The sequence below is a fragment of the Nelumbo nucifera genome, chromosome 1 (assembly GCF_055504915.1).
Source record: "Nelumbo nucifera cultivar China Antique chromosome 1, China Antique-T2T, whole genome shotgun sequence".
Classification (NCBI taxonomy): Eukaryota; Viridiplantae; Streptophyta; class Magnoliopsida; order Proteales; family Nelumbonaceae; genus Nelumbo; species Nelumbo nucifera.
In genome coordinates this window covers 38,912,228-38,927,547 of record NC_142649.1, presented here as the reverse complement: position 1 = coordinate 38,927,547, position 15,320 = coordinate 38,912,228, and the positions used below count along the sequence as shown (strand labels likewise).

Genomic DNA, 15,320 nt, shown 5'->3' with positions numbered 1-15,320 from the left:
TTCTAAAATGGCATTACAGTGGTGGTCAAGTGGTAGAAGATGTTTTGACATCTGGGTTGTCAGCCAAACTTATGCGTTACCTCCGTACCCGAGTCCTTGGGGATATGAGTACAAGTCAGAAAGATGCTAGTCATCCAGTAGAGAGTAAGAATACTTCTAGTGCTGCTAGTGGGAGAGGTAGAGAGGAAAATAGGGGCAGATTCCGGCAAATCTTGGATAATGCTCATATAGATGGTTCAAGGATGGTAGATGGATTGTTAGATGATCAAAATAATGAAAGGGACCGTGACAAAAACATCAGTTCCAGGCAATTGCGTGGAGAAGAGTGTTGGGGAGATGGAGGAGAGTCACTGAAATCTCGAGAATCAGCTGATGATTTGGTTGAAGGGGTTAGTTTGTATGAAGGCGAGGATGATGTTGAAATGGCTGGTGAAGAAAGATGGCATGGTCGTGATTTGCGTGATGGGAAGGCAAAATTTAGTGATAGATATGGTACTAGCAGATCCATGAGAGATGAAGATATTGATGAGAATGCAAGAGATGAATCATCAAGGCGCAGGGCAAACCGTGGATGGGCAAGGGTTAGAGGAAAGGGACGGGCTAATGAAGGAGCTGTAGAAAATGAAAGGGCTTCGACTTCTCCTGGATCAGTAATACGATTAGGAGGACAAAGTCGTGGTATTAGGGACAAAAATCTACCGAGAAATGCAGATCCAAAGCGAGCATCTGATACCAAGAAGTGTTCAAGCAGGCTGGATGCTGATGGTTTTGTCATGGTAAGAGATGATAATGATGATTGCTTCCAAGAATGCAAGGTTGGTACAAAGGATATCTCAGATCTGGTGAAGAAAGCAATTAGAGCTGCTGAAGCTGAAGCCAGAGCAGCAAATGCACCTATTGAGGCTATCAAAGCAGCTGGTGATGCTGCTGCTGAACTTGTCAAGAGTTCTGCATTGGAGGTAAGACTATTGTTCCCCCTTTTTTTGGGTGGGGATGGGGAGGGGGTTGCATAGCTTGTACTAATTTGTTTTCTATGGTTATATGCTTTAGGAATTTAAAAAAACAAATGATGAAGAAGCTGCAGTTTTGGAAGCATCAAAAGCTGCATCTACTGTTATAGATGCAGCTAATTCAACTGAGGTCTCCAGGTATGTAGAAAGTTCATTTATTTGGTTTATATCCTTTGAAGTAGCAATATCTAATTTGGTAGCTATAACTATCATGGTTGGTGACAGGAGCTCTACTAATGTCAATGAAGACCCAACAAGTTCAAGAGCCACAGAACCAGAACCAGATGAAGAGCTGGAAGGATCATTTATTTTAGATAATGACTCTCTTGCACAACTAAGAGAGAGGTGCTGTATCCAGTGTCTTGAGATCCTAGGGGAATATGTTGAAGTTCTAGGACCTGTTTTGCATGAAAAAGGAGTAGATGTTTGTCTCGCACTATTGCAACGGACTTCGAAACATACAGAATCATCAAAGGTTATGGAATTTTTGCCTGATGTGCTGAAGCTAATTTGTGCTCTGGCTGCTCACCGTAAATTTGCTGCGTTATTTGTTGATCGTGGGGGCATGCAAAAACTTCTTGCTGTTCCAAGAGTCGCCCAGACTTTCTTTGGTCTTTCTTCCTGCCTATTTACTATTGGGTCTCTTCAGGTACACAAGAGTCAAGTTTGGCAATTGAGATGTTCTTTTTTATTTAGTTTTAATATTAGTTCTATACATTTTATGTTTATTTCTTAAGGGTTCTTACTTCGTAGAATATTCTTGCAGGGGATTATGGAGCGTGTGTGTGCCCTTCCTTTGGATGTTGTCAACCAGGTGGTTGAGTTAGCTCTTCATCTTCTTGAGTGCCCTCAAGATCAAGCAAGAAAAAATGCTGCTGTATTTTTTTCTGCTGCATTTGTTTTCAGAGCAGTTGTGGATTCTTTTGACACACAAGAAGGCTCACAAAAATTACTGAACCTTTTAAATGGTGCTGCCTCTGTGAGGTCAGGAACTAATGCTACAACACTTGGTCTGTCTAATACGGGATCTCTTCGAAATGATCGATCACCTGCAGAGGTATTGACAGCATCAGAGAAGCAAATAGCCTATCACACTTGTGTTGCTCTACGACAATATCTCAGAGCACATCTTCTATTACTTGTGGATTCTCTCCGTCCAAACAAAAATCGAAGTTTAGCCCGACATATTCCGAGTGCTAGAGCTGCCTACAAGCCACTTGACATTAGTAATGAGGCCATGGATGCAGTGTTTGTTCAAATACAGCGGGATCGGAAGCTTGGTCCTGCATTTGTAAGAGCTCATTGGCCTGCTGTGGACAAGTTTTTAGCCTCTAATGGACATATTATTATGCTGGAATTGTGTCAAGTATGAAATTCCTACTAATCTCATGCTTTCGTGGGTTTATTTCGTTTTCTTGCTTCACATTGACTTTTTATGCTATTTTCTGTTGCTATTTTAGGCCCCAACTGTTGAGCGCTATTTACATGATATGGCTCAATATGCATTAGGTGTTCTGCACATTGTCACATTGGTACCTTCTAGCCGCAAGCTAATTGTAAATGCAACATTGAGCAATGATCGTGTTGGTATGGCAATTATTCTAGATGCAGCAAATGGTGCTGGCTTTGTAGATCCTGAGGTAATTGGTAATACGACTTCTGAGGCCATGTTATGTGCATGTGTGTTTAGCTGCTGGCTAATATTTGTAATGATTTCTTTCTACACTGGCAGGTTATTCAGCCGGCACTAAATGTATTAGTTAATCTTGTTTGTCCTCCACCTTCGATTAGCAATAGACCACCTGGCCTTGCACAAGGTCAACAGTCTGCAACAAATGGTCCTACCGTGGAGAGCAGGGACCGAAATGGTGAATCTAGTGTTGTGGAACGAGGTAGTTCAGCTATACTCAGTACACCATCACAGCCAACCACACCTACTGTAACCTCAGGTGTAGTAGGAGATCGTAGAATATCTTTAGGTCCTGGGGCAGGTTGTGCTGGCCTTGCTGCACAACTGGAACAAGGATATCGTCAAGCAAGGGAGGCTGTTCGCGCCAACAATGGTATAAAGGTTCTTTTGCATCTCCTTCATCCTCGCATACTGACACCTCCGGCTTCTCTTGACTGCATCCGTGCACTTGCTTGCCGGGTTTTACTTGGTTTAGCCAGAGATGAGACAATTGCTCACATACTGACCAAGCTTCAGGTTAGTGAAGGTCCTGTAATAACTGCTACATGTTAAATATAGATGTACCCATGAGTCCTTGTTTTTTCTTCTTGCTGAGCCAGACTCTAGGACATGCATGGGGTTCTGGTTCCCATGTCCATGTCCATACAATACTGGTGGCAACCATTGATGTTAGTATATCTAAAATTACATGTCATTCTGGTGATTATTTTCTTGGAAATTGTTTTAATATTTTTTCTGCAATTTCTTATGATGTCTTTGGCAACTGACAATGTTTGTGCCTTCTTTTTATGAGTTTTGTTTGGTGGCCTTGAAGTGTGACATCTTTTGCTGGTGGTTTTGTGTTGATTTTGGTGAACATGGATACTACTAAAACTTTTAAAACACCTATTGAAAAGGTTATTGATCTGTTATACAAAATTTGATATGGTGTTTAAGGTTGGCAAGAAGCTTTCAGAATTAATTCGAGATTCAGGCAGCCAGACACCTGGAACAGAGCAGGGCAGGTGGCAAACTGAACTTGCCCAAGTGGCAATTGAATTGATTGCGGTAAGCATTAATGGGCTTAAATTGCAGATTATCTAATATAGTTCATCTATGGTGTAGTTAAGCATCTTATGTGCAATACTAGTTCACCTGTGTACACACGTGGATAAAAATATTCTGCAACTCACCTGGATTTCCATGCTAATATTATTTCTTAAGGGGTGTTATGGAACTTACTTTTTTTGGTGTTGAATTCCAGGGGTGTTATATTGTAATGCTTTTTCTAGCAATGTTACTATCAAGTTGAGCAGACAATATATGGATCATATGCTCCTAAACCTCTTTTAAGTTCTGTTGGCTTGTCAAACAAGTTAATAGATGCTTAGATATTTTTACTGATCTCACTTGCACCAGGATATACTTATAAATAGAAACTTGAAATTCATTAGTACTACTGCTTTATTTATTTTCAGTGTTTAGGAGCATCAGTTCTTCGTGCTTCTTATACTTGCATATGTTGTGTAGATTGTAACCAATTCAGGACGTGCAAGTACATTAGCAGCTACAGATGCTGCTGCCCCAACTTTAAGGAGGATAGAAAGAGCTGCTATAGCTGCTGCAACTCCTATTACTTATCATTCCAGGTATATTACCATGTCTCTGCCTGAATGCAAATATTTACAGACGTCCTGCTGCTTTCTGTTGATTTTCTTTTTCTTGTTTATATTTGTTCTACCAACTTCAGGGAACTTCTACTCCTTATACATGAACATCTTCAGGCATCTGGCTTGAGCACTACTGCTGCTACACTTCTAAAGGAAGCTCAATTGGTACCATTGCCATCATTGGCAGCACCACCCCCTCTTCTACACCAAACGTCTGTGCAAGAAATGCCAACGGTACAACTCAAATGGCCTTCTGGCCGGACCACTTGTGGGTTTCTCTCAGATACATCAAAATTAACAGTGCGCGAGGAGGATTCCAGTCTAAAATCTGATTCAGTTCTCTCTTCTGTTAGAAGGAAACCAATATCTTTTTCATCTAGTCTCAGCTTTCAGTACAGAAACCAGACTCCATCTCATCCATCATCAACTAGCAAGGTATCCAGCACTCCAAAGAATCCATCTGCAGCTTCAGGGGCATTGGATACTCCAGGGGTTTCTGTTGTCAAGCCTGTTTCAGATTCAGAACCCCAACTTAAGACTCCAATAGTATTGCCAATGAAAAGGAAGTTAGTGGAGCTCAAGGATAGCTTTGCATCACCCGGAAAACGACTTGCAACAGTTGAGCATGGTTTTCGGTCTCCATTATGTCAAACACCCAATGCTGTACGTAAGAGCAATCTACCAATAGATGCTGTTGCATTTTCTATCACACCAAGTTCTAGTCAGCGTGATCATTGTGGACGGACAGCTCCAAGTGGAATTGCTGCCGATAATTTGGATGATAATCATTATAATAATTCCTCTCTGGGCCAGATGACACCCTCTGCTTTCCAACCTATTCTTCTAGCTGATCCACAGTCAGGTAACACAGAACGGGTTACATTGGACTCTCTTGTCGTGCAGTATTTGAAGCACCAGCATCGCCAGTGTCCAGCTCCTATAACCACCTTACCACCACTTTCTCTGTTGCACCCACATGTGTGTCCTGAGCCAAAACGAAGCCTTGATGCACCTGCAAATGTGACAGCTCGTATGAGCACACGTGAATTCAGGTATCATTATGGTGGGATTCACGGAAACCGCAGGGACCGTCAGTTTGTCTATAGTAGATTCAGGCCGTGGCGCACTTGTCGCGATGATGGTGCTCTTCTGACTTGCATAACTTTTCTCGGGGATTCCTTACGAATTGCAACTGGCAGCCATTCTGGCGAGCTCAAGATTTTTGACTCAAACAATAATAGCGTTCTGGAAACTCACACAAGCCACCAATCACCTGTGACTTTTGTCCAGTCGTCTCTTTCTGGTGGGACCCAGCTAGTGCTGTCTTCAGGATCATATGATGTCCGGTTGTGGGATGCATCTACTGTCTCCAGTGGTCCCATGCATTCATTTGAAGGATGCAAGCTGGCAAGGTTCAGCAATTCTGGGTCAACGTTTGCTGCCATATCGTCTGAGTCATCTAGGCGTGAAATTCTCTTGTATGATGTCCAAACCTGCAATCTGGATTTGAAACTTTCTGATACCTCTGCTGGTTCTTCAGGTCCAGGCCGAGGGCATGTACAGTCGCTTATACATTTTAGCCCTTCAGATACAATGTTGCTTTGGAATGGAGTCTTATGGGATCGTCGGGGCTCAGGCCCTGTTCATCGTTTTGACCAGTTTACAGACTATGGAGGTGGTGGGTTCCATCCTGCTGGGAATGAGGTATGTTAAATCTTAGCCATTTTTTCATCAATCACAGTATATAATTTGAGTTTTGTATTTGCACAATTGACAAGTTAAATGGCATCTTCAATTGCATAAATTGGATCCATTGAGTCAGTACTTACATCTTAAAAATTTATTTAATCATGTTGTCATACAAAAAAAGTTTATTTCCTACTTCCTAGATTATACTAAACACTGTTGCACTGAATAAGTTTATCAACAATAGTATTCCATGATGACTGGCTTCATGTGATCAAACGAACATCATATTGTACACTAGGATTTGGTACTGGACTTATATCATTCATCTTTTTTACCTTTTTTTCAATGGTGGCTGTGGGGTGAGTAGTTGTAATGTTTAATATGTCTGGGTATCCAGATTCCAGACATTATCTAGTTAATGCTATACTGGTGAGTAGTATTCAATTTTTGGCTTAGCCTATCTGTAAAAAAAGAATCTATCCTGTTAGGCCTGGATCTAAGATGTATAAGTTGAAAATAGAATACTTTGATCCTAGATTAGGACTTTTTATTTTGAAGAATCAAGCTGGGATTATGATGTAGACATGGAAGTGAGGAAAGAATCCATGGAGCGTCAAATCATTTTTCTAATTCCCATTATCGATGTCAGAATTTTTGGATGATAAGGATATTGGAATTTTTGAGTTCTTATATTTATTCTCTAGTTGTGGGTGTCTTAGGAATCAAGGATTAAAATATCGATACGGTATGCCTGATATGGGGCGTATCGTACCGGTATCGGGTCATGCCGGCACGGGATACACACTGACCGGAAGTATATCCTTCCAGTTGTATGTATCAGTGTATATCGTGCAATATCGGCCGATACAGTCCAATATGCATCGATACGGAACCGTATCAAACCTCAGTTTGACAACAAGCGCAAATTCAATATAAAAAGTGCTATTAGCGTGACTTGAACCCAAGACCGCAACTCACCTAGCGCCCAAGAACGATGCACATGCATCTTTAACCATTGAGCCAACTTTTATTTCATGCCAATAAATGGAATACATTAACTTTTACTACTTAATATCTACATAAAATCCCAACAACCAACATACACTTATCTTCAACAACTCCAATTACAAATTAAAAAGAATAATATTTAAAATTAATATTTTATAAACCAATAGAATAAATAATCTATCAAATCCACATTTATATAAAAAAGTTGATTTTAATTTAAAGAAAATTTAAAGTATTAATAATAGAATAATTATTCTAATACTTAAAATTTACTAATTTGCACATGATATATATCTCAAAATTTTTATAAATTATTAATTAATATTTTAATTTGCATTAAATAACCATGTATTTATTATTTACAAAAATAAAAATATTATTTATAAAATTTTTCAAATTGTAATATAAATTGAATCTATCAAATCCACTAATCTATATTCATATTTAAGAATTATTTTTTTTTATTTTAGAAATTTATAAGAATAAAATATTAATAATGAAATAATTATTGTAGTAATTAAAATTTATGAATTTTCATATAATATGTATCTTTGAAATTTAAATAGATTTGATATATTTTAAGTTAGGATTATATATTTTTATAAATTATCAATTAATTTTGATTTCCATTTTATAATAACATATTTATTGTTTACAAAAATGAAAATATTGTTTACCAAAATTTTGAAAATTAATTTTTAGTTAACATTTTTGTTAATGTTAAAAATTATAAGTAGTAAAATAGAAACAAATGATATAATAATTGAAATATAATAGTTGCATATGTTTTGTGCCTTGGACTTTAATATAAAATAAGATAATAATGGCTTTGTGCATGTATTAATTTGTAAAAGTCTATATAATATGTTTCTTGGAATCTTGATTGATGCATATCAATAAAATTGTATGATATCCATGCATTCCGCTATATTAATTTTAATATATTTCTTCATATATACCGACAAAATATACAATTCTTATGTATTTGTACATAATTTGTAGCTATTTTGACATTAAACCTATTGTTAGTAATATATTTATGGAATTAATATTCATTTTCCTAGTGTATCCAAGTGTTTTCTTGTTTGTCATCAATATCCATGTATTTCCAAAGCGTATCCATATCCGAGTTATCCGATACGATACCCGATACCGATACTTTAATCCTTGTTAGGAATAGAGTTTTTAAGTTTTCTAGAAAATCACTGTTATTTTAAAAATTAGTATTTATGGTAACTTTTGGACTTACATTGGTTGTGATGGTGCTCCTCCATTAGTGATTTATGGAGACTGTGTTGAATAGGGCAATACATTTGTTAAAGACCTTGGAACTTTTCCAGCAATTCTCCTTTAATGATTTATTGGAGAAACTGGTCAGCAGTAGCAAGGTGCTCCTCCATAAAGATAAGGCAATTACAAAGTGGTAAAATGGTTTCATTGTCTAAGACTCACTGAAGCTGAATTTTGATGGGAGCAGCTTGGGCAATTCAGGTTCCTCTGGAATTGGGGTAGGGTGGGGGGGGGTTCAGAATTGTGTTTGGAGAGGTTGTTCTTTACTTGGGTCCTTGGGATTTGGAGATTCTGTTAGGGCAGGGCTACTAGCTGTTGTACAATGGGTGCAATTTGCAAATCAAATGGGATTAGAGAATCTAATTATTGAATGGGGTTCCAAGTTGGTGGCATGGTTGAAGAACCCTGAGAACAATGTGTGGTGCAGCTCGTGCCTACCCAAGGGTGGCATGGTTGAAATTAAGAAGTTCAGTTGGCTGATGTGTTAAGCAAGCAAAGGGCAAATTGGGAAGATTTGTTGGGGGTAGCTGCAGCTCGTGCCTACCCAAGGGCTGTTGTTTTAGATTACAAAGTTAAATCAGTTTTGGGAATTAATAAAATTTATCTTTATTCATAAAAGGAATTAGAGATAATTTAGGAGAGAATACTGAGTTTGATTTTTGGAGGTATGGTTAGAGGAGAGAATAGAGGGGAATTGGAGTATCTATTGGTTTTCTGTAAGAATGACATGGAATAAAAAAATCGAAAATTCAAAAATAAAAGAAGAAAAAAGGGAGACAAAGAGGTTGGAAAAACTGATGAGGGACTTCCTATGGGAACCTGGTGTAGAGAAAAAAGACTTGATTAGGTGGGAGGTGGTGAGTAGGAGCAAAAAAGGAGGACTAGGCTTAGGGAATGTGGTGAGTAAGAATGAGGCTCTTTTAGGTAAGTGGCTTTGGAGGTGGCTCCTAGAGAGGGAGAGGTTGTGGCATGAAGTAGTGAAAGGTATCCATGGCTGTTTTGAATCAGGTTGGGATGTGCGGGGGTATCCCGAAGGGCTTTGCTCACAACTCCCTAGAAGGCTATCTCTGGCATTCTCCCTAATTTCCTCAGGTTTGTAAGGTACGATGCTTGTTCTGGAAACTCTATTATTTTTTGGGAAGATACTTGGGTGAGCACTCAACCCCTAAAAGACCGTTTCCCTTCTCTCTATTCCATATCCCTCTTTAAAAATAAACCCATTTCTTGGTTCCTTTCCCCCCGGTTTGCCCTTTGGCTTTAAATTGGAATTTTGGGTTTCGGAGAGGGTTAAGGGATGAAGAATTTCTGTGTCTCAGAGTTGTTGTTGCTTCTAGATTCGGTGTGCCTGGACCCCACTAACTCGGACAAAAGAGTCTGGGCTCTAAACCCGGTTGGCTCTTTCACTTGCGCATCTTTCTTTAAAGCCCTTTGCTCTAACCCTTCCTCTCAAATCTTCCTTGTTAAAGAGGTTTGGTCAAGGTCAATACCCCCCAAAGTAGTAGTGTTCTATTGGGAAGCCTATTATGGTAAGATCAATACTGTGGAAAACTTGCAAAAGAAGAAACCTTCTTTGTGTTTGTCCCCAAATTGGTGCTTTATGTGTAAAGTGAAGGGTGAGGACTGTAACCATTTGTTGATATTGTGTTCCTTTGCTGCTATTATTTGGAATTGGGTTGTTTTTTTATTTGGGTGCAGGTGGAACTTGCCCTCTGAAGTAAAGCTGCTGTTCACTCTAGATGCTCTTGGGAGATTGACAAAAAGGGGGAAGATAATGTGGAAATGTATCAAAACCGCCATCTTGTGGATTTTATGGGAGGAGAGAAATGCTAGAATATTTCAAGAAAAGGAAAGAAGTTTTGCTGAAGTCAAGGAATGTATATTGACAAAGACAATTTCATGGCTGAAATCTTCACAATTGTTGGCAGATTTCTCCTTTGATGACTTAAGTAGAAATTGGGAAGCAGTGGCTTCTACAGTCTCCACTAAGAACAAATTACAAGTTGACTGGAAATCCCCACTGGATGGAGTGGTAAAATTGAACTTTGATGGCAGCTGCCAAGGTAACCCAGGGCCACCCGGAATTGGAGGGATTTTGAGAGATAAAGACAGCAATACGTTGTCTCTCTTCTCAGGATCAGCGGGTGAAGGCAATTCTGTAAGGGCAGAGCTGCTAGCAGCGGTACAAGGCATACAGATGGCTAGTCGATTAGGAGTGAACAATTTGTTAGTAGAAGGAGATTCCGAGGTAGTAGTGGGCTGACTGAATAGCCCAGACACAGTTTGTTGGGGCTACAGGGATCTGTTAAAGAAAGTTAAATGGATGACAAGAAATATGACTGTTAGGTTCCAGTGGGTTAGCAGCAGATCAGCAAATGTAATGGCCGATTCTCTGGCCAAGCAAGGGGTGTCAAGGGGTGATCTGTTTTGGGCTACTCTGTAATTTGTATCTCAGGTTTGGGCATGTTTTAGTTTTTATGATTCAGTCCTTGGGGGAGGTAACATCTCGTGCCTCTTCTTAGGCTGCTTGTTTTTCTGATTTTGTTTCAATAAAATTACTCTCATTTATCAAAATAAAAAGAAGAAAAAAGCATACTTGTTTAAACACATCTTCATTAGCTCTCATCAATGAACTGTAGAAAATAGCTGTTATTAAATAAAAATAATGTTATTATTGGGAAGATTCAAAGGCTCAGTTTGGGAAGAGTGCGCCTACAAATATGTACAGTGCAAATACAAGGTTTAGAAATACAATATACAGAGTTTGCACTGTATATGTTTGTATTTGTACTCTTCCAAACTGAGCCAAAAGAACAAAATTACGTAATAAATTACGAAGCTAACTTTTCACTCATTCTATAGTTTTCTCTCTAGGTCTCCAGGAGATTTTTCTCTTTCTTATCTTCCTTTTTTTGGGGCTGGGGTGTGGGGAGAGGAGACTGAATATCTGGCTTAATTGGGTTGATTCCATTTAACAACCTTTGCCTTTAATGCCTTGAATGTTGGGATGTGATATAATTGTCATATTAATCCATTTCCAGGTTTTAGGAATTCGTATCTTTTGTTAACATAAAAGGGAGCAAGGTTTGAAGGAGTAACACTCCCTCTAACATAGACACAAACACATATGCACAGGCATAAACAAACAAAATGATTAGGGCATGAGTTTTGCATACTATCTTCAATTTGTGTATGTTTATTCTTGTAGCCAATATCTTCAGTTTCAAAATGCATAAGTGTTTTACAATCCTAAGGTTAAGTCATAAAACATAAATAAGGTTGTGATTTGGGCTGGTTAGCTGAATCCAGCCTGGAAAAGTCGGGTTGGGTTGGGTCGGGTTGACAATTGGGTAAGGATTAGGGTTGGAAGATGTCAACCTGACTTAACTTCGGGTTGGATGAGGGTTGAACCTTGGGCAACCTGAACCGCCTCTAGTACAAACATGTACGTTTATGTGCATGTGTGTGTACCACCCAGTGATTTAAAAGGGCACCTGCACACAGGCGAGGCGCATTTTGGGGTATGCGCCTTGCCCAGGTCCAAGGTGTACCCCTTTCAAAAGGCGCACGCCTGGTGCGCCTAGGCGTGTGCCTGATGCACCTCAGCCCAGGCGTGTGCCTTTTTAAAATTTTGCGCCTTTTGTTGTTTTTTGAGTCTAATGGCTAGGTCGGGGGCTCCGCCCCCGGACCCCCGACCACGCCCCTCGAGGCAAGCCCGAACAAGTCTATGTTAGGGTCTAAAAATCTTATTTCTCACATAAAAATAATGACTTTATAACTTTCATTGCCTTTTAAGAAGATATTTTATTGCAATGAATGAATGAAAATTATAAAATATCTTCTTAAAAGGCAATGAAAGTTATAAAATCATTATTTTTTGTGAGAAATAAGAATTTCAGACCTTAACATAGACTTGTTCGGGCTTGCCTCGAGGGGTGTGGTACAAAGGCGACTCATAGAATCAATAATGCAATATGTTTTACATCACATTAGCTACTTGAAGCGATGCAATTAAGGAGAAAAAGAGATCGTGGGCTTTACATGCTTGAAAATGCTTTATATGTTTGCTTTTATTTTTAAATTTTCATTTGAATATGCTTTACATGTTATGTTTATATATTTTAACTTTAGATAATAGGTTTTAAAACATTTATTTTAAAATTTAAGTTTATATTTTTTATTAACATTATGTTTAATATTTTTTGATTTTTTTTTTAAAAATTTTGGCATTTTTTTTTATTTTTCTGACTTTATTTATTTTTTAGCTTTTCTTTTTGTAATTTTGCGCCTTCCTTAAAAAGGTGTATGCCTCGCCTTGCGCCTCAGGCGCAAATTGGCCCTTGTGCTCTTTTAAAACATTGGTACCACCCTATCCAATTACAAATATGGGATTCTCCTCTTGCTAGTTGTAGCCATCCAAGCTCTAGTGCAAAACAGATAACACTTAAGATTCAAGAGTAGGATCGATACTCTCTTTTTGATCTATAATGTATCTATGGAACTTTGAAACTTTAAATTCTTATGGGATTGGTCAAATCTCCAATCCTTGGTGGCAGTGATTTAAAAGGCATGCATAGGCTCATAGGCAAGGTGCATTTTGGGGCCTGTGTTGTGTCTAGGCCAAGGAGTAACCCCTTTGAATAGGTGCATGCCTTGTGTGCCGAGGTGTGTGCCTGATGTGCTTTGTGCTTCAGCTTAGACGTGCACCTTTATTAATTATTTGTGCTTTTTTGTAGGGTGGTTGGCCGAGAGCCCCTATTTTGCTAATGTAGTAATGTTATTCTTTCATTCGAGATGCAAAGTGGGAGGATGGAGAATGGGAAGAGACAGTGTACCAATTACCCATCTACAGTTTGCATAAAGTTATTGATGCAAGGCTTTGAGAGAATGCCAAATCTAAAAATAACCTTTGAAAAGAGTTTCATAGTTGGGATCAATATTGGAAGATGGGGAGATTGAAGATTGTGTAAACTGTCAACACTCTTGGCCGAATAGAGAAAAGAACAAGAATAATCTTAGAGGTGTTGAGAATTAATGACCCCCACCTCAAAGAGTCTTATATATTAAAAGATATGTACAATTACAAGAGTGCCCATACAGGGCTGAAAGAGAAAAGAAGAATAAGATGTAAAAGTAATATATAATAGGGACTATACTAATAAGGTACATCAAGTTATAGAGTCTCTACACCCCCCTCAAACTGATGCCTCGACATAAGCATCAGTTTGTCTATAAGAAAGAGATGTCGAACTCTAGTCATAGCTTTGGTGAAGATATCAACAATTTGCATGTCCGAGGCTACTTAAGGAAGCGATATAGACCCAGTAGTGAAGAGATCTCAGATAAAGTAGTAGTCCACCTTGATGTGCTTGGTCCTCTCATGGAAGACAGGGTTAGATGCATGATAGCACCCGTATTGTCTGCTTAGAGAAGAATAGGAGTAGGAACCTGAATGCCAAGATCCATAAAAAGAGATTGTAACCAAACAATCTCACTACAAACCGAAGACATGGCACTATACTCTGCTTCAGTGGAAGACTTGGAGACTGTTTGTTGTTTCTTACACTTCCAAGAGATGAGTGAATCACCCATAGAAACACACCACCCAGACGTGGACCTACGAGTGTTTGGACAACCAGCCCAATCCGCATCAGCATATGCTCTCAACTGAATAGGAGAGGAGGAGAAGAACAATCCCTGGGAAGTTGTGCTTCTAACTTATCGAATGATGCGATGAACAACAGTCATATGAGGTTGACGAGGAGCAGAAGCAAATTGACTAACAACCTGGACAACATGAGAAATATTAGGCTGAGTCATAGTGAGATAAATGAGGGACCCCACAAGCTGGTGATATAAGGCAGCATCAGGAAGTAATGGACCTTCAGATTTAGATAGCTTAAGATTTAGCTCCATAGGTGTATCAACATGCTTTTCATCATTAAGACTAGCAAGTTTAACAAGGTCAGAGGCTACTTCTGCTGATAAACAAAATACCCTCGATCATTGTGATGTACTTCTAGTCCAAGGAAATATGTGAGAGGCCCCAAGTCCTTAATGTGAAAGGAATTATGAAGTAATAGTTTCAATTCACGAATGCCTTCAGCATCATTCCCAGTCAACAACATGTCATCAACATATAGTAGGAGAATGTTAATACCTTGAGGTCGTCGCCTAACAAATAAAGAGTGATCAGAAGAACTCTGGCTATGTCCAACAACAACAACAACATCGTGAAAGCGTTCAAACCATGTCCGGGGAGCTTGTTTTAGACCATATAGAGATTTTTTGAGGCGACATACTAAAGAAGGATCACTGTAGTATTCGGGAGGAGGCTTAATGTAGACTGTCTCCTTCAACTGACCATGAAGAAAGGTATTCTTCACATCAGGCTGGCATATGATCCAAGACTGAGCAGTAGACACTGCTAAAAGAACACGGATTGTGGTGATCTTTGCAACAGGAGCAAAGGTTTCTTCATAGTCAATACCATACTCCTGACTATATCCTTGGGCAACTAAACGTGCCTTGTACCGATCAAGAGATCCATCAGACTTCAACTTAATGTTGTAAACCCAATGACTCCCAACAATGGATGCATCTAGAGGAGTAGGCACAAGATCCCAAGTGTCATTCTCATGTAAAGCATGAATGTCTACATCCATGGCTTTCTTCCAATGAGGGCTACTATTAGCTTCCTGGTAGGAGCGAGGAACATCTATGGAGGATAGGACAACAGACAAAGAGCTATGGTTTGAAGGAAAACCATAGCAATCAGGAGGTCTAGATATACGAGTAGAACGATGAAGAGGAACAAAAGTATGAAGAGTGTCTGAAGTAGAGGTATCACTTATAGGAGCAGTGGTAGGATGATGATCTGAACCAGGAGGAAGGAGAGTCGCAGGCGTAGGGGTTGGAGCACGTAACCGCTTGCGAGAGAAGACAAGAAAGTCCCTCTCAGCAGAAGGAGGTGGAGCATCCTGTGAA

At 39.2% G+C, this 15,320-nt stretch overlaps 1 protein-coding gene across 1 annotated transcript in view; it reads left to right on the top strand.

Moving 5' to 3' along the window:
* The window catches only part of DCAF1 (DDB1-CUL4 associated factor 1), a 31,756-nt gene that overhangs the window by 6,038 nt on the left and 10,398 nt on the right, over positions 1-15,320 (top strand). The window contains exons 5-13 of the mRNA XM_010248614.3: positions 20-959; positions 1,051-1,148; positions 1,236-1,659; positions 1,777-2,376; positions 2,471-2,650; positions 2,743-3,216; positions 3,637-3,747; positions 4,210-4,328; positions 4,430-6,053. Coding sequence (XP_010246916.1) covers positions 20-959; positions 1,051-1,148; positions 1,236-1,659; positions 1,777-2,376; positions 2,471-2,650; positions 2,743-3,216; positions 3,637-3,747; positions 4,210-4,328; positions 4,430-6,053 — 4,570 coding nt within the window. The remainder of the gene's footprint in view (positions 1-19; positions 960-1,050; positions 1,149-1,235; positions 1,660-1,776; positions 2,377-2,470; positions 2,651-2,742; positions 3,217-3,636; positions 3,748-4,209; positions 4,329-4,429; positions 6,054-15,320) is intronic.